Source organism: Artemia sp. Qi Xiang Cuo, chromosome 3 (genome assembly GCF_049724085.1).
Source record: "Artemia sp. Qi Xiang Cuo chromosome 3, ASM4972408v1, whole genome shotgun sequence".
NCBI lineage: Eukaryota > Metazoa > Arthropoda > Branchiopoda > Anostraca > Artemiidae > Artemia > Artemia sp. Qi Xiang Cuo.
Genome location: NC_142796.1, coordinates 32384400 through 32405973, shown reverse-complemented (window position 1 = coordinate 32405973; position 21574 = coordinate 32384400). Strand labels below are relative to the sequence as shown.

At 34.2% G+C, this 21574-nt stretch overlaps 1 protein-coding gene across 1 annotated transcript in view; it reads left to right on the top strand.

Moving 5' to 3' along the window:
* Window positions 1-12573: 12573 nt before the first annotated feature.
* Window positions 12574-21574, top strand: part of RanBP3 (ran-binding protein 3) — a 68883-nt gene continuing 59882 nt past the window's right edge. The window contains exons 1-3 of the mRNA XM_089085744.1: window positions 12574-12713; window positions 16943-16983; window positions 21302-21368. Coding sequence (XP_088941870.1) covers window positions 12704-12713; window positions 16943-16983; window positions 21302-21368 — 118 coding nt within the window. The 5' untranslated portion in view covers window positions 12574-12703. The remainder of the gene's footprint in view (window positions 12714-16942; window positions 16984-21301; window positions 21369-21574) is intronic.

Here is a 21574-nt window from a genome sequence, read left to right as displayed (position 1 = left end):
GGCCATGCCCCCCCTGGAATTTAGACCAGAGTAGGAAGAAAGTTTAAGTGTAACAACTAATGAAAGAAAAAGAATTTCTTATTTTTGTTTTGTCTTTAAGAACTGCTATGAAACTTGTTTAGAATCAATTCAGAATTTAATTCAATTCTTATATCTTGGATTAAATCAATATAGGTCAAGATTTATCTATCTAAAGGAGACCAAAACTGGAACCCAATTTAGGGTGTAGAGTAAATACTCTCAAGGGCATTCTTATGCCCTAGTAATAGTGGGACAAGCCTGATAAAGCTTACCGCATTTTGGTATTAATAAACAAAGAAACTTTTTATATATATAGTATCGTTCCCTACCAGCAGTCAGTTTGGTATTGGTTTTTGCTCATATTTTGTCAAGCTAAAAACGTAAGTTTAATTTTTTGATTATTTCCCTCAGTTTTTTAAATATAATCCTAGTTAAGGGGTCAGATTCTAATTTTGCTTAAGTCTATAAGGATCATCCTGTGTCTATTCAATTGGTTGTATCCTATAAGATTTTATCCTATTAGGAATCTTGCTTGCTTTTCTTTCACAATAATGAAACTTAACTTTTAGCTTAATGCTGAACGGGAATTTAGTAAAGATACCAGAATTTGTGAATTAAAAATATTGAACTTTTAATTCTAAATAAATCAACAAATAAATAACAGTTAATCAACAAGTAATTCTAAATAAATTACAAATAAATAGCTTAAATTGAATAGTAAAATTAATATTAATTATTAAAAATATTAGTAAAATAGTAGCCATTTTTATTTATAGGAAAACTCTTGGTTTTTCTATACCGGTGTAGAATCACATTTTGTTAATGTTTGAAATATGATGAGTCTAAAGGTATCATGATCAGTTTATATGATAAGTGTAGACAATTCTTCTGGAAAATATCTAACAAATCTTCCATTTTCTGAAGCGCCCATATTTTGGAATTCCCCATTCGATTAACAACAAAGTTACCATGCCTTCTCAAGAATAGAACATAATTTGCCCTATACTGGAAACAAAATACATTTTAAGTATTTTGTTACTTTAAGTACTTTTTTACTTTAATAAAGAAAAAATTATTAAGATTTTAAGGAATAAATATCAGTATATGTATCTTAAACTGACAATCCACAGTTCTTTTTTCGGTAAAGTTTTACCGAAACTTTACGGGGCTGACATCCCCAATATCCCTAGAGACATAGCTACTGGACCGTTCCACCATGCTGAACCAAATAGCTATCTCAAAATTTTGATTGGATGTGATTAGAAAATCAATGGGCTTGGCAGGAGGGCTGCTTGCCCTCCGATCTCTTTTGACTCTTAAACGGGAACTAGAACTTTAAATTTTCAATCAAATGAGCCTCCTCTTAAGTTCACACAACCACCATTTCCATAAGAGACTTATATGCCCCGGGGTATCACTTACAACTCTTGGCCCAAGGTTCTGGGGGGTCGTGTCAGCCCCAAACGCCTTTTTATTTGATCGTTGAACTGTTTTTGAACAATTTGCTGTCTAAAAATATCCATCGGATGTATTTGGGGTAAAATGACGTGAGAGGAGGGGGGGGGGGGGTGATATTTGCCCTTCGGTCACTTTGACTCTTTAAAAAGACACTAGAACTTCTGATTTACAATTAACCCCCTCTAAAGTTTGTACGACCACCCTCTCCATAAAAAAACTTATATGCCCCATCACTTTCGACAATTAAAAAGAGCACTAGAACTCTCAGTTTCAATCGAATGAGCCCTTTTTAAAGTTTCTTCGACAGCTTCTTCTTCTTCTTCAATTTCTTCTATTAAATGCATAATGGGTTTCTCAATTTAGGCAATTATGCTGCTATACTATTTGAATGTGCTCTTTGTAGGTGTTTTCGTCTGTGGGATATAGAGAAAATAATGGACATCAAATATTTTTTCAGTAGATGTTTGAAAACAGATGATCCTTCGAACCCTGTTCCTAGTACATCATCAGTTCCTGAAAGTATCTCTGAGCAGGATGTCAAATTAGAAACAGAATACAGCTCTGATTCATTGGATATAGGGTTGTATATTAAACGAGAAATCGACGACGAAACAAGGTTCTTGCTGCTCACTAAATCATGGAAGCCTGACAAAAACTACAATTTTAAAGGCGATGTTGCTCTAGGAAAGCGACCATTTATTCATGAGTGGCTGGCTAAGTACAATTGGCTTGCATATTCAAATGTGCAGAAAGGCGCATTATGTATACTGTGCGTTTTGTTTAAGCCTAATGTTGATAGAGGTGTGCAAGGTGGGTTCATGATCCGACCTTTCACCTTATTCAAGCATTTCACGAAAATGCCAAGGCTCATTTGAGCTGCAAGTGGCACAAAGAGGTTGTAGAAAAGTATAGCAACTTCTTATCAACTATTAATAATAAGAAAAAAGGTGTGAATGTACTTCTTAACCAGGACTTGGCCCGACAAACAGAAGAAAATCGTAAAAAACTCAAATCCATCATATCAACAATTATTTTCTGTGCAATACATGACCTACCACTGAGAGGAAAAACGTGCACAACTGCTGTTTTTAATGATTTATTAAAATTCAGGCAGGAAGCCGGTGATTTAACTTTACTGCATCATTTGAATGATGGCTCTAAAATGCAAGCTATGTGTCTCATATGACCCAAAATGAGTTTATTGATTGTTGTGCCACATCCTTGAGGTCTACAATAATTAAAGATGTAAAGAAAAACGAGACGTTTTCTATTTTAGCTGATGAGACCATGGATGTGGCTGGAGTCGAACAACTATCTTTGGGTGTGCCATATTTTGAAAGCAGTACGAAGCGTATCAGGGAAGATTTCCTCGGTTTCACTCCATTATTAAATGCACAAACGCACAGAACATCGCGAGCACAATAAATGAAAAATTTTATGAGTCGGGGCTTGATCTTAGCGATGCCGTTGGGCAGGGGTATGACGGCTGCAGTACAATGGCTGGCCATATTTCAGGGGTGCATACAAAAATTTCAAGTGAACTTGCCATGGCCCAGTATTTTCACTGTTCCAGCCATCGCCTAAACCTAGTTGTTAACGACTTAAATTACATTTCACAGGTAAGAAATAACGTGGGAACAATTAAAGAAATCCTCAAGTCCTATCGTGAGAATGGTCAGAGCCGTGCAGTTGTAAGTTTCACTTTACAGAAGCTATGCAAAACAACATGGAGTGAAATATACCTTGTGATTAGAAAACTTAATACTATGTTTACCAATATTGCATAATCCCTTGAAAAGTTATCTTTGGAAGGAAATAGGGACACAAAGCAAAAAGCTTATCAGCTCCACTGTGCCATCACGACCACGACATTTCTCGTCTGCTCAGAAATAATTGCTAGGTATTCCAGCAATCTCGAGGCTGTCAGCCAGATGCTGTAGGGAGCATAAGTCAATCTACTGAGAGCAACAAGCCACATTCGACAATTAACCAGCCCTTTTCAAGCTGACCGAAGCAATAGTGAACTTCTATTCAAAGAAATGTGGTGGCTGTGCAGTGTAAATACGAAGTCGTAGGAGTAATACTCATAATGCCAAGAAGAGTCAGTAAACAATCTCACAGGGCTAATCAACCATACCAAAAACTCAGGACTATTTTAGAAAATCAATATTCATCCCATACTTAGATTCAGTTTTTGAATCTTTGATAGAAAAGGTTTTCTGAAACGAACCAAACGGCATTTGAGGTATTTAAACTGCACCCTAAAATTTTGCTAAAGAGACAAAAAGAAAAATACATGGGATTGATGAAGAATGTATCGGGAATGTATGCCAAATTTTTGGACAATATTGTTGATCAGATTGACCTCTGGAAAACTACGAAAGTGACTACAGACCTTGATAAAATGCTTTTGATTGGTCTCCAAGAGCACGAGCACGCCTTCTTTCTACCTTCAATCTTGAAAGCCAATAAAATTGCTCTTTGTCTTCCACCAATACATGTACCATCGAAAGACCTTTCAGGTAAATAAAAGCTAATTTTTAATAAGATACTTATCTACCTCACAGATAATTTTACATAAATGTCCGTAGTAAAAAAGAATTGTAAAAAGAAAAAAAAATTGTCTTCACCAATGATAGTTTTGTCATGATCGTAAACAGGGCCGTTCAAAAGGCGCTGGAGGCAGCTGGGGCATCTGTCCCAGGTGCCATGGCGGGGAGGGGTCCAAGGCTAGGGGGTTGCCCATTCTGATCAAAATTTTTACGTTGATTTGGCTTTATTTGCTTATAATTTGAGTCAGGGGGGGGGGGGGCACTTTAATTTTGCCCTGGGAACCACCAGCCCTAGAAACCACTCTGATCGATAGTTAATGCTTCGGAAGGTTGAGGGTTCCAGCATTAGAAGGTCTACAACTTGGCTTTTGCAAGAAATGGTCATTTGTAGGTAAAAACATTGATAGTTTAGCAGTTGAGTAGAGATTTGCAGTTTTGTCACTAACAAGTCCTAGGCTATTGAATATAACGAAGTTCCGGGAATATATTCTGGATATGTCACAAGTGCGGCTATTTAAACTGGCTTAGAAGCTTTTATGTCTCCAAGTTTGCGGTCTTTATAGGTAAGGAGGATTTCGAAAGATTGTGGAGTGAGGGAAATATAAAATAATGGATCGGGTATAGATAATGAGGTGGCCAAAAAATGGCAACCTTGATCAATATTTTACGTGATCACGAGGTGTATATTTGGCAGTACGAAAGGAATCTCTCAGAAATCCTAAGACTCGGCTTAGTTGCAAAGTAGTGAGGTGAGGGGGTTTCTACAGTCAATTTAGGAAGAGGAGCTAACCTTCAGTAGTGAGTTGAAGATGAATAGTTTACTTCTTGGTTCAAGAAGGAATTATTAAGTGTGATGGAAAGTGCTGCATAGTCCTCACTTTTACCCCTTCTTTGGAGGTATGGATCAGAGAGTAAGTCAAATATTGTTTGTACATGAAGAATTGAGTTAAAGGAAAAAGGAATTGTAAGGAGATAGGAGGTTTGACGAAAGATGGCTTGTGAGCGTGAAGGGAAATGAGTGTTTTGTAAGCGTGTATGAGCGATGAGTTGTTCTTTTACTTGGTGGAATTCTTTCTTTTTTCATTTTGATAGTGTTTATGTTACTTAGAATGTAATTTTGTATTTTGTATTACCATGAATTTAGGGCTCTTACAGCAATCAAATTATCATTATTTGTTATTTTCTAATAATATCTTGATCTTTTCCAACTATTTTTCCTTACGGGTATCGAAGCTCTCATGGAAATAGCATTGCTTTTGCGTCACAAACTTTACTTCAGATAGATTTTGAGTTTTAAAACACATTATAAGCTCAACCCCCATTCCAATATATTGCGGTGTTTAATTTATAGTAGATTTTTTGCACTTTTGTTGGGTCTGTAGATAATTTGTTTCCGAGGCCCAATTTCTAATAATAAAAATAAGTCAATTTCAACTATAAAATATGACATTATAATACACCCCAGACCACTATTAAGTTTGTGTACAATTTTCAGCACGCTAAGAAGAGTTAAAACAAGGATGGAAAGTACGATGTCAGACGACCATCTTAGTGGATTATGCCTCTTATCTGTCCACAAAGAAAAATTAAAAACTGAAGGAGAACCATATATTGAAAAAGTAATAAATTTATTTGCCGTGAATCCTCGCCGTTTGAAATTTTCCTGAATTTTGTTTCATTTTGAATGTAAATAAGAAGTTTTGTAATTTGTATATCTGCCTTGGTTTGTCTCTGTACTCAGGTGTCAATATCATGATAATAAAATAGGAAAAATTGCCACAGTCCAGTCTACAATTTGTATTCTTTCTTAAGATTTCAACCAGCTCAATACGACAGATTCTTGAACTTTTGCTAAAGCTTTTACCCAGATCCATATCTGCTTAGTTGACAGTAGTTTATGCAATAAACAAGCCAAACAGGGAATCAATGAAAGTTGTCTTCATTCAATGGTTCTATAGTAAAAATAGCTTTTCAACAAGTTTGACGTAGTAGCTAACTCGTTAAAACTCAAAAATGATTCTTAACAGGTTGACGATATACTTTTTGTTTTTTTCTTTACCAGTAAATTCATTTCTCCTCCAATCTCTGCTATTCTAGTATCTGGCTCCCCCCTGGAAAAACTTCTGCCGGTGGCCTTGAAAGCAGCAGTCGTTAGGCATAAATGTCAGCATGTTTTTGTCAGTTGAAGTGCTAATACTTTGTAGGTAAAGAGCGAATAAGTAGAACAACAGGGAAATTTTTATACAAGACAGTGGAACGCAACTTTAAATGAATATTTCGACCCTATATCCAAGGGCCGTCCTCAGCAAAACAGACGAAGAGAATAAAACAATATAAAAGAAACTTACATTAAAATTCAATCATTAAAACTGAAAGGTTTTTTTTTTAAATGTTTTTAAACAGCCCTAATATCATTACTTCAAGGAAGTTCAACCAGGACTGGTTGGACTTTAGAGAATATATATATATATATATATATATATATATATATATATATATATATATATATATATATATATATATATATATATATATATATATATATATATATATATATATATATATATATATATATATATATATATATATATATATATATATATATATATATATATATATATATATATATATATATATATATATATATATATATATATATATATATATATATATATATATATATATATATATATATATATATATATATATATATATATATATATATATATGTATATATCCAGACCGTGTAATTTGGTGATAGCAAATACGACTCGAGGGAAATATCCTGCAGAGTCTCAAAGAGGACAAAATTAGGTTTTTTATTGATTATATATATTGGCACAAAGACACAAGCTAAAATACGACTTGTCCAAGGGTTTATAGACAAACAACATCAACAATTAAGAAATGAATATCAAATAATAAGTAAACTTGGAATTAAAATCAACTCGATGGACTGTGATGAAAGAGTTGAGAGCCATGGCCAATTGGAGAAAAAGCCAAGACAGATAGTCTGAGTGAGAGACAAACCTGACATAAGCCTTTTTGAGAATTGTATAAAAATGAAGTCATTTCACTTGTTGATAGATAGTCTATCTGTCCAAAACCTGATAAAAGTAACATATAATTACCAAGTGCTACAGCTAAGAGCTACGAATGTTAAGAGGCTCCTTTTTATCTTGTTCTATTATTTAGATCTTACTCAAAATTCGTAATTTCTTTGCTCTGATATCTCTGTTTAACCATAATCGATAGATTATGTGTCTTTATCTGAAAAGCTCCCTTTCTTATTTATCCCCGATTTAAATGTTTGGTTTTAAAAGACTAAGGGGCTATTGAGTTGTTTCGAAGGACTAAGGGGCTATTGACTATTTAGTATATTTATTCATTACAGTACTCCCTTCAATAAGAAGAGAAGTCCTGTCTCGCAAAATCATAATGTCAAAAGACAATTTTTTTGCACTTGAACAATCCTGCTTCAACTCAGTCTTGTTCTGTAGGGTAGCATTTTTGTTTAAATTTTAAGGCTTTTTCATACCCATTTCAGCTAAATTTCATACCCATTGAGGGTTACTTCTATTGGAGATGAAGATACACCCGGACTGTTTCATAGTTATTTGAACCCTAGTTTCAATTCATGTGCTCTTCTTGGTGGTGAATTCTCTTTTCGATCGAAGTGCTTTTCTGGGGCACCACCTATACAGTACTTTTTTTGATTAATTAGACAATTCAAGAACAATACGCCAGTGTTAGACGGTTTGAGCTCAAACGGGTTGAGCTGAAACAGTCTACCTAATGCACGCTAAAAGCGTCTTTAGAATTGTAATAGCCACGATTTACTCTTTAGTAAAATTGGCGGTTTGCTTAAACTATAGGTTTATCAGAGGCAACGCTATAGCGTTACCTATAGTAAAAGCCCATACTGCTCCAATGTTTTATTATTTATTTTTTTTCTAGAGGCACTTCATATGGAAGGAGTCATCATAAAAACTTCAAAGGGGGTTCATTCGATTGGAAATCGGCAGTTCTAGTGCTCTTTTTAAGGGTCAAAGGGGTGGAAAGACAACAAACATCCCTTACATGCCCAACAGTTCCCTAAACACATCCACTCAAAATATTGAGATAGCCATTTTGTTATACGTAGTTGATTTCCAGATAGAAATTATGTTTTGAGGAGGACACTCCCCCACAGCCCTCAGGGCAAGGGTTGTAAGTTATGCCCTGGGGCAAATAGGCTTTTTATAGAAAGATTTGTCGTCGTACCTTCAAATGGGGCTTATTTGATTTTAAATTCAAAGAGCTTGTGTTCTTATCAAAAATCGAACGTAATTGGATGGTAACAAACCCACTTCACACGCCACCCTTTTCCCAAAACACATCCAATCAACATTTTGAGATAGCCATTTTGTTCAACACGTTGGAAAATTCTGGAGATTAGGTCTTTGAGGATGACAGCCCCCCCCCCCCCAAAGCTCTCAGGGTAAGGGTTGTAAGTTATGCCCTGGGGCATATAAAGTTCTTATAGAAAGCGTTGTCGTAGGAACTTCAAAGAGTGCTCCTTTTATTGGAAATTTAAATGGCTAGTGCCCTTTTTAATAGTCGAAAGGGATTGGAAGGCAACTAACACCCCTTCCACGCCCATTATTTTCCTAAACACATCCAATCAAAATTTTGAGATAGTCATTTTGGTCAGTTGAAAGTTCTGGAAATTATATCTTTGAGCATGACACTTCCCCCAAGGTCTTCAGGGCAAGGGTTATAAGTTATGCCCTGGGGGCCTATATGATCCTTATGGAAGGAATGCTAGTATAAACTTCAGAGGGGGCTCATTTGATTGGAAATTGAAAGTTCTAGTTCACTTTTTAGGCGTCAAAAGATATTGGAGGGTAACCAGCCTCCCCCCCCCCCACGCCCTTTTTTCCCAAATGCATCCGATAAAAATTTTGAGATTACTGTTTTGTTAAAAATAGTTCAGTGATAATATAAGAAAACTAGAGTCAAAAGAGATGGGAGGGCACCTAGCCCACCCCTCCACGTCCTTTTTTTCTCAAACCCATCTGATAAGAACTTTGAGATTGCCATTTCTTAAAAAACAATTCAAAGACCATATATCGAAAACTCCGGGGTCGACACAGCCCTTGCAGGGCCCGAAGGCAGGTGTTGTAAGTTATACCCTGGGGGAATATATGGTTCTTACGGAAGAGATGCTCGTAAAAACGTCACAGAGGGCTAATGTAATTGGAAATTGAAAGTTCTAGTTCAGTTTTTGAGAGTCAAAGGAGATTGGAGGGTAACTAGCCCCCACGCCCCTTTTTTCCCGAATGCATCTGATAAAAATTTTGAGATATACATGAAGTTAAAAATAGTTCATTAGTCAGATAGAAAAAACTCAAGTGGCAAAACAATCCCCCAGGGCCCGGGGGCAGGTGTTGTAAGCTTTGCCCTGGGGTTTATCTGGTTTTTTTAAAAAGGGTACTCGTATACACCGCAGAGAGGGCTCATTTGATTGGAAACTTAAAGTTGAGTTCACTTTCTAATAGTCAAAAGAGATTCGAAGGCAACTAGCCCTCCTCCCCCCCCACGCCTTGTTTTACCAAACCCATCTGATGAAAATTTTGAGATAGACATTTTGTTTTAAAAAAAAAATTGTTCAAAGGTCAGATAATAAAAACTCCGGTGTCAATACAACCCCTAGGACCCGGGAGAAGGCGTTCTATGTTATGCCCTATGGGCATGTATGGTTCTTATGAAAGGGATGCTCGTATAAACTTCATAGAGGGCTCATTTCATTGGAAACTGAAAGTTCTAGTTCACTTTTTAAGAGTCAAGAGCGTTTAGGGCAACTAGCCCCCCCCCATGCCCTTTTTCCCCACACCCATCCGCTACAAATTTTGAGATAACCAGTTTTTTTTAAAATGTTCAAAAATTAGATAACAAAAACTTCGGTGTCAACACTACCCCCCCCCAGGGGGGTAGGCGTTGTAAGTGTTGTCCTGGGGGTGTGTGTGGTTCTTATGAAAGGGATGCTCGCATAAACTTCAGAGAGGGCTCATTTGATTGGGAATTGAAAGTTCTAGTTCACTTTTTAAGAGTCAAAAGGTATCTGAGGGCAACTCGCCCCCACCCCCCCCCTTACACACCCTATTTCCCCAAGGCTATCTGATAAAATCTTTAAAATAGCCATGTCTTTAAAAATAATTCAAAGGTCAGATAAGAAAAACTCCTGTGGCGACGCAACCCCCCATGGCCTGGAGGCAGGCATTGTAAGTAATGCTCCGGGGTTATACACCGTTTTTATAGAACGTGAGGTTGTGTGAACATCAGAGAGGGCTAACTGTATTTGAAGGTGAAATTTCGTATTCACTTTTTAAGTGTCGAGAGAGATCGGCGGCAAATTAGCCCCCACCCCCTCCACGCCCTAAATGTATCAGATAAAGACTTTGAGATAGACATTTTGTTAAAAATAGTTCAAAGTTCTGATAACAAAAACTCCGGTGTCGACACAGCCCCCCATGGCCCGAGGGTAGGCGTTGTAACTTATATATGGCTGTTATGGAAGGGATGCTCGTATAACATTCATAAAGGGCTCATTCGATTGGAAATTGAAAGTTGTAATTCACTTTCTAAGAGTAAAAAGTGATCGGAGTGCAGCTAGCCTCCCCCACACTCCATTTATTTTTTTCCCAGACGCACTTCATGTAGAAGGGGTCGTCGTATAAACTTCAAAGGGGGCTCATTTCAAAGCGGGCAAACTTTTTTCACTTTGGTATTGTTTCTTTGATACCAGTTTTGATACTTTAATGAAGATTTGATTTTTGTTTAAAGTTTGATTTTGAAATAAGGAATTTTTAAAAACTTGTAACTTCTTGCAATCAAAAACAAACAAAAATTATCTAAAAAAAATTCCGATAAATAATTTTTTCAAAGAAAAGTAAAGGCCATTTTAAACTTAAGCTCAGCAGATACGAATACCTGTTAAAATTCAAAATCAAAATGACCAGAAATTACTATTAAAGAATAAATGAAACCCAAAAAGAACAGAAATTAAATAAACAATCAAAGGAAAAAACATACAACAAGTAATAATAATAATGAATAAATAGATCTTAAAGCGAGTAATGCTTAGATTGAATATGAAAATCAAGCTTAAAACGAAAAAAAATATTTTGCTATTGAAGTATAAATGAAACTTAAAACAAAGATAAATTAAAAAAAAAATCAATGCAAACAAACATACAATAAATACTAATATAAATTAATAAATAAATCTTAAAACGAATGAAACTTGAATTGAATATGCAAATAAAGCTTGAAACGACGAAAAATTACTACAAACAAGAGTTAGAGAATCGCCTCCTTCTCTCGCTGTAAGAGTTTTAAACCTACTTCGTCATTGCGCTTTACTGAAAACTATATGCGTCTTGAACAGTCTTGGAAACTATTAACAACATCAAATTGAATATTTGATATATAATGATATTAGTTGTTGAAAGATCCATCAGCTTAAGAATTTATTTCACTCTAATTTTATTTTTATTTTCAATGCTGTAAGAACTGGAAAAGAAGATATTTGTAATACAATTCGTTTTTAGTGAAGCGCCTATCACACAGTAGGCTTTTGGTTTTTATTTACAGCTAAGGAAGGGGGCAGTATCCTAACTTTTGTTTGTAGTGAAACTATATTCGTCTTGAACAACTTTAGAAAAAACTAATAAATTAAACTGAGTATTTGATGTATAATGATATTAATTGCTGAAAGCTGATCAGTTCAAAATTTCACCATAATTTTAATGTTTATTTTCAATATTAAGTACAAAAGAAAACTTTTTTAATAAAATTGGTTTTCAGTAAAGCGCCAATGACTCAGTAGGTTTTAGACTTTTACAGTGAGAGAAGGAGGCGATACCCAAACTCTTGTTTGTAGTGATTTTTGTTCGTTTCAAGCTTGATTTGCATATTCAATTTAAGTTTTACTCGTTTTCAGATTTATTTATTCATTTATATTAATATATATTGTATGTTTGTTTGCATTGATTGTTTATTTAATATCTGTTCGTTTTATGTTTCATTTACAATTCAATTGGAAAATATTTTTTTCGTTTTAAGCTTGATTTTCATATTCAATCTAAGTAATGCTCGCTTTAAGATCTATTTATTAATTTATATTATTAATTGTTGTATGTTTTTTCCTTTGATTGTTTATTTAATTTCTGTTCGTTTTAGGTTTCATTTATTCTTTAATAGTAATTTCTGGTCGTTTTGAGTTTGAATTTTAACAGGTATTTGTATCTGCTGATCTTAATTTTAAAATGGCCTTTAATTTTCTTTGAAAAATTATTTTTCGGAAAGTTATTTTTTAATTAATTGAAATAACATTCTGCTGAAAAGACTTCCAGCTTCTGAATAGGGCTTAATTTTGCAAATACCAGCTCTTTAAACAGGCATAACCGCCTCTATGCTACCTACAAAATACGGAAAGTATCACAGTGAGATTGGGAAATTTGTTCAAGAAGGGTGTTATAGATGCCAGAAGATATTCTTGGAATATACCGTTTCATTGTTTTCGAAGAAGTAACTTAAATCCATTAGAACTTTTCTTGACAATATTTGCTTCGAGACCTGATTTCGTTCATCATACTTTAAACATTACAAGATCTTTATTTGAAACAGAGATGTCAGAAGGTAGGCCGGGATTAAAAAACAACCATGTAGCATCCATTATCCTACTTATTAGCTTAATACTAGGCTAACTATCTGCCTATTTGGATATATATCTGAAACACTAAGCTATGTTATTATCCAACTAGGTAGATATTCTGTATATTGCATAGACAGTCAAAGGTAAATATTTACCAAATCATTATTGAGTTACAACTAAAGTGAATATACCACTTGATGCCTTTTTTTTAGTGTTATTTGATAATTTTGGCCTAGCCTAATAAAATTTTTTTTGTTTATTTTTTTTTAGCCCCCACCCCTAACTAAATAACAGTCACGGTTATTTTTTTGGCGCTTAGGGGGTGGGGGGGAGTTTTAAAATAAAACTCATTTGAATAAGTCATAAAATTACCCCCATCCCCGGTCAATATATACCAAATCATATTATTGATTTTCAAATAAATTTAATACACCATTTGATGCCTTTTTTTATGCTTATTAAGAATATATTAAGATTTTCTATCAGAAATGTATTTCAGCCCCCCCCCCCTGTATAGGCGATAACTAACCCAACCAAACCTAACCCTGAATTGGCATATATAGGGGGGGCTGAAATTCATTTCCGATAGAAATGCTGATTATATTCGTAATCAGCATAAAAAAAGGCATCGAATGGTGCATTCACTTTAGTCCTAACTCAATAATATGATTTTGTAGATATTTACCCATCCCCCTAATGTGCAAATAGCCTATATACACTGAATTGGTATATATAGGGGTGGGGGCTAAAATTCATTTCCAACAAAAATGATTATTATATTTGTAAAGAGCATAGGCTAAAAAAAAGGCATCAAGTGGTATATTCACTTTAATTGTAACTCAATAATATGATTTGGTAGATATTTACCAAATATTCAGCTAGGTAGGTAAAGGTGTATGAATCTTAAAAATGTTATTATCTGTCTAGCATGATATTTTATCTTGATACTAAGTATACCTTAATTACCTTAATTCGCACTTCGGAGCAAATTAAGGTCCATACTGGTATAGTTGGATATTATTTTTACATTCTATAGAATTTAAAAATAATAGGCCTATCTAACTAGGTGGATAATGCTGAGTCTTAGATCTTCTGATATATATTTAACCAGGTAGGAAGTTACTTAACTAGCCTACCTAGTTTGATTAATATCAGAAGGGCTAGGACAAAGTGTTATCCACCAAGTTAGATGTTCATGCTATGTCTAAGAGAAAAAATTGTCTGACTAGTTGGATATTATCTCTAGTTTGCATGAAGAATTTACTTATCTGTCTAGTTAGATCAGAAGCATTAAGTTAAAGTATTATTCACCTAGTTAGATATACTAAGTTGGCTCATATGCTTTATGGTATTTGGCTAGCAAGATAAAACTATTTTTAATTTAAATTTTAATTATTTTCCTAGTTGGATAATTTCTTATTTGCTTAAAAGGATTTTTTAGATAGCTAACTAGTTGGATAATTTTGGCAATGACTAAGTATGGTTGGATATTATTTTTACATTCTATAGAATAGAAATTTTTAGGTATTATCTGTTGGGTATACTCCCCTTTCCCAAATGTAAATTGTAAAAGACAACAACTTCTTATCCAGCAACTTATTAACTGAAGGACTATGGACAACTAGGAAAACAATAACATTAGTTGCATGCACTTACTGTAAACCTTGCTCATTTGCAGATTAGGTCTAGCCTACCAAAGTTTTTGGCCATTTCAAAATTAGTGTCTCATTTTATATATTGGATTTTTATAAAAATGTAGAACAATGGATATTCTTTTGCAGTTCATATTATTGACTTGCAAATAAATAAACATGCCACTTGATGCTTTTTTTTATGCTCTTTTCAAATATAGTAATCAATTTTGTTGCAAATGAATTTTGGTACTTTAGTATTAGCTGCAACCCACATGATATATTCTATAGAGAAATGCTAAAGGAAACCAGTTAAATGGGTACCTGTCATTAGATAAATGGATCACAAAGCCTGGTTTGCCACTGCATTTACAATATTTAACTATTGTTTTTGGGGGTTTAGGGAAAAAAAAGTACCTGGGTTAGGTTGTGCATTTAATATATGCTATGCTTCATCCCCGCCCCCTAATGTGCAAATGTACAGCCCAAATTTGTTTTTAAACTATTGTATTTTGGTAAAATTCTACTTTGGATATCTTGGAAAGGGGTTAGGTTAAGAAAATGAAACTTTCAAGAGTGTCTAAAGTCTAAAGTCTAAAGCATGTCCCAGGAAGGTATTTTGAAGTACCTACCTCAAGTTCTTCCCCCTCTAGAGGGTCCTGACCTTTAAAATATGTGTGTTATAAAAGTGAAACCTTGCAAGCTAGATCTTCTGCTTAAATGAACTACAACATAATTGTACAACTTTGCTCAATCCCAATTTATAAGGTTTGCAAATGTATTTCCTAAATTTTGAAAAAAAAAATTTGATATAGCTTAAAATTCTACTCAAATTACAGGAATTGCATTTTCAGAACTAAAACTAGAGAAAAAGTTACTGATAACTGAAAATTAAGGTAAAATGTTGTTTTGTCAAAATTTCATTAGGTAGATCATGTAGACAAATTTCAGGACCCTCTAGAGGGAGGAGTGGTTCAAAATACCTTCCTGGGATATACTTCAGCCTGTAGGCCCATCCCTGAAAGTTTCATTTTCCTAACCTAACTACTTTCCAAGATAACCAAAAGTAGCTAAAGTAGAATTTTACCATTATATTTTCATCTTTTTTGTTTTATTTCATTAGTATTAACCTGGGGCACTGTTTGGGGGTGGCAGTTGCCCCCCACAATAATGTGGAGAAAAAAATATTGTACATCCCATGCCCTTTGACTATTCAGATATGGATCCCTCTTGGCCCCCCCCCCCCCCAATGAAAATGCTGGAGGTTCACCCTTGGCATTAACCAAACTTGACTTCTCACGTGGGTTGCAGCTAATACGAACTACCTGAATTTTACCCCCAACCCTATATATACCAATTCAGGGTATATATTTGCACATTAGGGGGTAGGGGTAAAGTTTATTTCTGATGCAAATGAGAGGTAAGTTTAAACTTTACCAACACCCCCCACCCCCTAGTGTGCATATGTACACCCTGAATTGGTATATATAGGGATGGAGGTAAAATTCATTTGCAACAAATTATATCTGTAAAGAGCATAAAAATAGGCATCAAGTGGTATTTTCACTTTATTTGTAAGTCAATAATATCAACTGCAAAAAATTTACTAAATAATGAAGCATTCAGATAACTAAGGAACAAACTTACCTCTAAAATCAAAATTTCAGTAAAACTGACTTCATTATTGAGGGTTTTCTATTTGTTTTTGTAAATTTCTTTCTTTTCAAAGTAACATTTTACTATTAAGACTTAGGAAAATAATAATTATCAATCCTAAATCAGCTACAAATGGCATTTTCTTTTATCACTATCCATTTTTTTTAAACATTTTTGAAGTTTTTGGTTACTATGGGTTATTGTGAGCCCTTTAAGGGCTCAAAATGTGATCTTTCCCTGAAACAAATATTGAATTGTGATGGAGCATGAAAAAAGGCATCAAGTGACATATTCACTTCATCCTAGCTAAATTATGTTGTAAACTTCAAATTTGCCAACATTGTTTGCTATCATTAGGCCTAATCCTTAATTTTCAGGGATTAGCAGGTGTAACTTATCTAACAACTAATCCATGCCATTCCAAGCAGTAAATTCCTCATGAATTCCCTTATTTTAGTTCCTTTTCTTTTCATTCTGTCTGGTAGTTGTATGAGCTAGATAAGTACCACTTTCAGGATAATCAGCTTGATTTCTGGAAAATTTCAGTATTTTGGAAGGTCTTTGTCTTCGTGAAATTGTAGCTATTTTAAACTTCATCAATGTGTTATAAAACTCAGCCATTATGCAGTAGGCCTCCACTTTAAATTTTGTTTAAAGGAGTTCTTATCCAGATAGAGCTTGCTGGTTTTACCAAAGTGTGCTCTCCTTGAAAGTCAGATAGCAGGTATTCTAGAAAACTGATGAATCAAAATTGTTAGGTATTATACTAATAGTAATGATAAAAATAATAGTACATGGCTGCTGACTAAATGAAAAGGCATTAGTGATCTAATTTACTATGCTGGAAGATATTGTTGAAAGGATAAGTTGTATATCTTAGGTATCCACAGTTATTGCTGATTTGTTAAAACTTTGACTTTTTTTAGGCACTCATAACCAGGAAGATAACTCCAGAGATGTACCAAAGGTAACATTTTTATGTCACTAGTCTAGCCTTCTGTTTGAGCTACCATACCTGCAGAAAGAGAGAGAACAATGTTTTGGAATTTTTTTTTCAGTTTTTCTTCTAAGAACTAAAATGTTGGATTGTAATTGAAACTTTTGGCAAAATTTAAATTTCCAGTCAATATGTTCAATCAGCTTTAGTTTTTGTGCAACAATATTGGAATAATATTTTGGTATAAAATTTGGGATGGATGGATTTGAGAATCATACAGATTGAAAATCTGCATAGATTTTGATCTTCTATGGGGCTGAAGGCATCTTGACGTAAATTTTACAGAAACACTTGAATTTAGAATTGTGCTGATCCCTGTTAAAACAATCTTTTAATGATCTGCTTTGTATCACTGTTGGTGTGTTTAATAAATTCATATCTAGGTTGTTTATAAAAAGAAATCTGTTTTGTGCCTTAAAAAAGAAAGAAAAAAGAGCACATACCAAATCCAGTTCCAAAATTTGTATACAGGGTATATGAACTATCAATTACTCCTTTCACCCCTTTGACTCCCCAAGAGATATCTTCAGATAATCAGAAATCCTTCATTCTTGTCTGTAACCAAGCCCCTGGAAATAAAAAGAATTTCTGTCAGTTAATAACCAGTAATCCCAATTAAAATTCTTGATTCTATTGATGGGTTGTGGGAATTGTGGGCACTTGAGCTGCCTATCCCCAGCAGTTTAAGGCCCATAGACCGGCCGGTGCCTATACGGTTCTTCCCACTCACTCCTGCTCTCTTCTGCACATTCCTAATCATTTGATGAATAAACCCCTTTTCTATTGTCTTCATTGTGCTTTAATGATCACTAATCAATTTGTCTCTTCTTTAAGATATCAATAGATGCCCTAAATATCTTTCTATCAATCGGCCAAGGCAGGTTAGAATTCAGGATTGCAGTGTAGGTATTTGGAATATTAGCCATATAGCAGAGGCGCTTAAGGGAAAAAGTCTCCACCCCCAGTGGCTGACAATCAAATAAGACATGCTGGATGGTTTCATCAGTTGAGAAGCAGACACAGCATAGAGGGGAGTGATGTAACTTTCAGTTAAGTATCAAACTGTTGAGAAGAGGGGCACCTGGTTTCAGACGGTAATATAGCACTGTATGCAATCTAGTATGAAAGGGAGATAAAATCAATTTACTGTGATTAACATTAGATCTTTGCCTAACAATGTCTTGTGAATTGAGGTCAGAGGGAGGACTTGGGTTTAACAAAGAAGCCTTGGCTGCTAGTGAGTCAGCAGTGTCATTATATTTGATATTCTCTGAATTCTCTGAGAGTTTCAATCTGATTAGAAAAAAAAGAAATCATTATTTTTTGCAACACAAATTGTGACAATCAAATTTTGGGTGCAAAATCTTTTGTCTTCATTGACTGCAGTGCAAAAAGTGCTATAGCAAAGTAGCAATGCTACTTGACGCTTTTAAATTTGTTGGCAGATTTTGTCTGAAAATACCATTTTTACATTTTTTACATTTAGGTTGTGCTGCTTAAGTGGCAGCTTTTGGAATTTTGTTAAATTCTGCTACAGGAAGCTTTCAAACTTTTTCAATACCTATCATTGAGGTTCTGTAGCTCTAGTCTACATATTCTTAAAGTGTAAAGCCAGTTGAAAAAAAAAACTTTTTTTGGGCCATTTTGAGACATCTTGAATCTATACAGGTTTGCCCTGTAAGTTACAAGCCAATTAGAGAAAAAAAGCAGACAATTTGGCCTATTTTGGGTGTCACAATTCAATAAAAGTATTTTTTTTCGTTTTGTGCTATCTTTTGAGGCCCCTAGTTCCTGTCTATGATGTATGATTATGAATATCCTTTGATGTAAGAACTTTTTATCAAAATTCCGTTTTTTAGAATTTTGGTTACTATTGGGCCAAGTTGTTCCTTACTCACAGGTCATTACAACGAATTGTTTGAAAACTTCAGTAAGAAAAAGAAGAAAATCACTGAACTAATCAAGGTTACAGGGAAAACAACTATTAGAATAATTATATTCATGAATTTTGATTTAATTGAAGTGATATGGTTAGTTTGTGATATGGTTAGCATTTCCTGTTAGACTTTATTCTTTGCAAAACCTAATATTTTAGAGGAAATGAAGAGATTTTGTCACAATCTGCCTACAATCTGAACTAAATTCCCTTTAAATAAAATTACAAAAACTTGTCTCATTAATTGCAAAGTTTTGAAACAGCCTGACGTTGCTCAACCATTATTATTTCAATGTGTTATCTTATCACATCTCTGTATGGAAGATTTGCATTCTATATACCTACTTTATGTGAATAGCTGAAGAAAAAGGACAAAATTTTATGGGGGAGGGCAATGAGGGGTCATGTGATGCTGTATAATCGAAAAGAAAAAGTAGTTTATTAAAATATCAAACTTTTAATAGAAAAACACAACTCCTCTGTATAGTTGCTCACAAGGCGAGTGTCCTCCTCACCCTTCATCCCCAGCAAATTATATGCTTTTAGTATTACACTTTAAGTTTTAGTGGTTTCTAATATTATTTTATCAATATTGAAGACGAATTTATGGGACCCCCTTCCCTTCCCCGTCCACTTCCCTCGAAGTAACAGCTTTCCACCACTTCTTCTTGACTTTCAAAACTTTGTGATGGTTTTCTACCAATAATTGAAATTCAACCACTGAGGACCTCAACTTCCCATTTTTGACAAACGAAACCTTGAGATGGTTAATGATAATTATATTACATTTTAATTTATGTGTAATATAAATTATTAAAAAGAAATCCCTAAATTATCCCTCCCTATCCTTACCCCCAAATAATTTCTCCCCGATCCCTTTCACCCTACCGTTGAAGGTCAGGTTTGCAAATTTTCAGCCCTAGTATAGTAGATTATCATTTTGCATTTTTAGTTGTTTTTGTGTGTCTGTTTTTTTCTTTTTTTAGCCAGTATTTTTTCTTCGCTGCTTAAAAATTGTTTGCCAATACTTCCTGCCTAATTGGTCCATTCGTTAAGAAATGAAAGCAAATAAAAGGACAGCCAGATAAAATAAGGAAGTGCTTTATAGTATAGATTGTTACCGAACATGGTACAACTAGATCAATTCATTGGATTTAATAAAGGGAATATTGAGTATAGTGACCACAAAGACAAAGAGTCGGGCTGGAATATTTGAAAGATTTAGCTTTCCTTATGAATTTGTTTTCAGATTTAGGGAATGTCCATTTCCTTTGTAGGCTTAATCTTACCCTAAAATGTATTCCGATATTGCATTTTAAACAACAATTTCTTCGAACTGTGAAATTCCTGTATACACATTTTTATACATTTGAATGGCTTGGCTATCCAAATCAAATCAAAACACAATAATTATAATTGCAAGTGTAATTTTCATCAATGCCCTTTCTTTTCTCTGAGAGTAACACGAATTTCTGGTGCTGAGGTTGGCTTACAACTCATGACAGCTGGGCTGTTCAGCTTACCTGTGGAGAGTGCCTTTAGGAAACTGGTAATGCTAACCCCTGCATGTACCATGAATGGTTCAGAAAAGAAAAGAATTTTATGTGCATTAAGATACTTTCAAACATGCACATTGCTTTTTTAGATTTAAAATAAGTATTTTGTGTTTTCCTTCTCTTACAAATGACACAAGCAGCTTTTAATCTTGAACAAGGATTTTCTTTAACACAACCTTTATCAATAGTGAACATTGATCATTCCAGAGAATTAATGGAAAAATGGCATGCATGTAAAATATGCCATTGGTGGGACCGTCAGGTTGCTAAAAAGGAGAAAGAAAATTGCTACAATTCAAATTTACATCCTTTTCTTAAATTTATACCAAGTAAGTGGGGTCAGGAGAAATACAGACTTAATCCATTTTTTACATTTTTGGAAATTCTCAAGTCAAAACACTTGATTGACTCTCAACTTTATGTGGTCGCAAGTGTATTTTCAAAATAAGCAATAACACTAAAGATGGCAAAACAAATTGTTTGCCATCAAATAATAAAACAATTTTTAGAAGCTTATTTGATTAATTTCATTTTTTTTTTTAAATCCACTCAAGGACATTCTGTTGTCTATAATCCAGCTCATATGCAAACACGAAACAACTGTAGGACCCCCTCTCCCTTTGATTGCTGTATGAAAACTAAGAATCAACTTATAATTGTATTTTAGAATTTTCTGCAGAGTTTGTTTTATGGACTGGGACGGATTATCCCTGCAATTGTTCAGTGGTATGACAGTTTTGTTTGTGGATTATTAACATTTTTTTTTGTTAAATCTTTGAAATGATCCCTTTTTCAGAAAATCAATGAGCAAGAAGAAGAAAATATAAAAGAAGAATGTGAAACACCGCCAGATAATCAAAGGGGTAAGTTCTTTTCCCTGTTCTAGCTTAAAAAGGAAGAGATATCAGATCCATTTACAAAACTTAAGAATATTGCATAAGGCAAGGAAAGATAAGATAAGAAAGACAAGAAAAATATATTATATGAAAGGGCAATTCAAACAATCATTACAAATCTTGAAGGACGGTACTTAATCTCACACATGAAAGATCATAACAAAACGAGAATA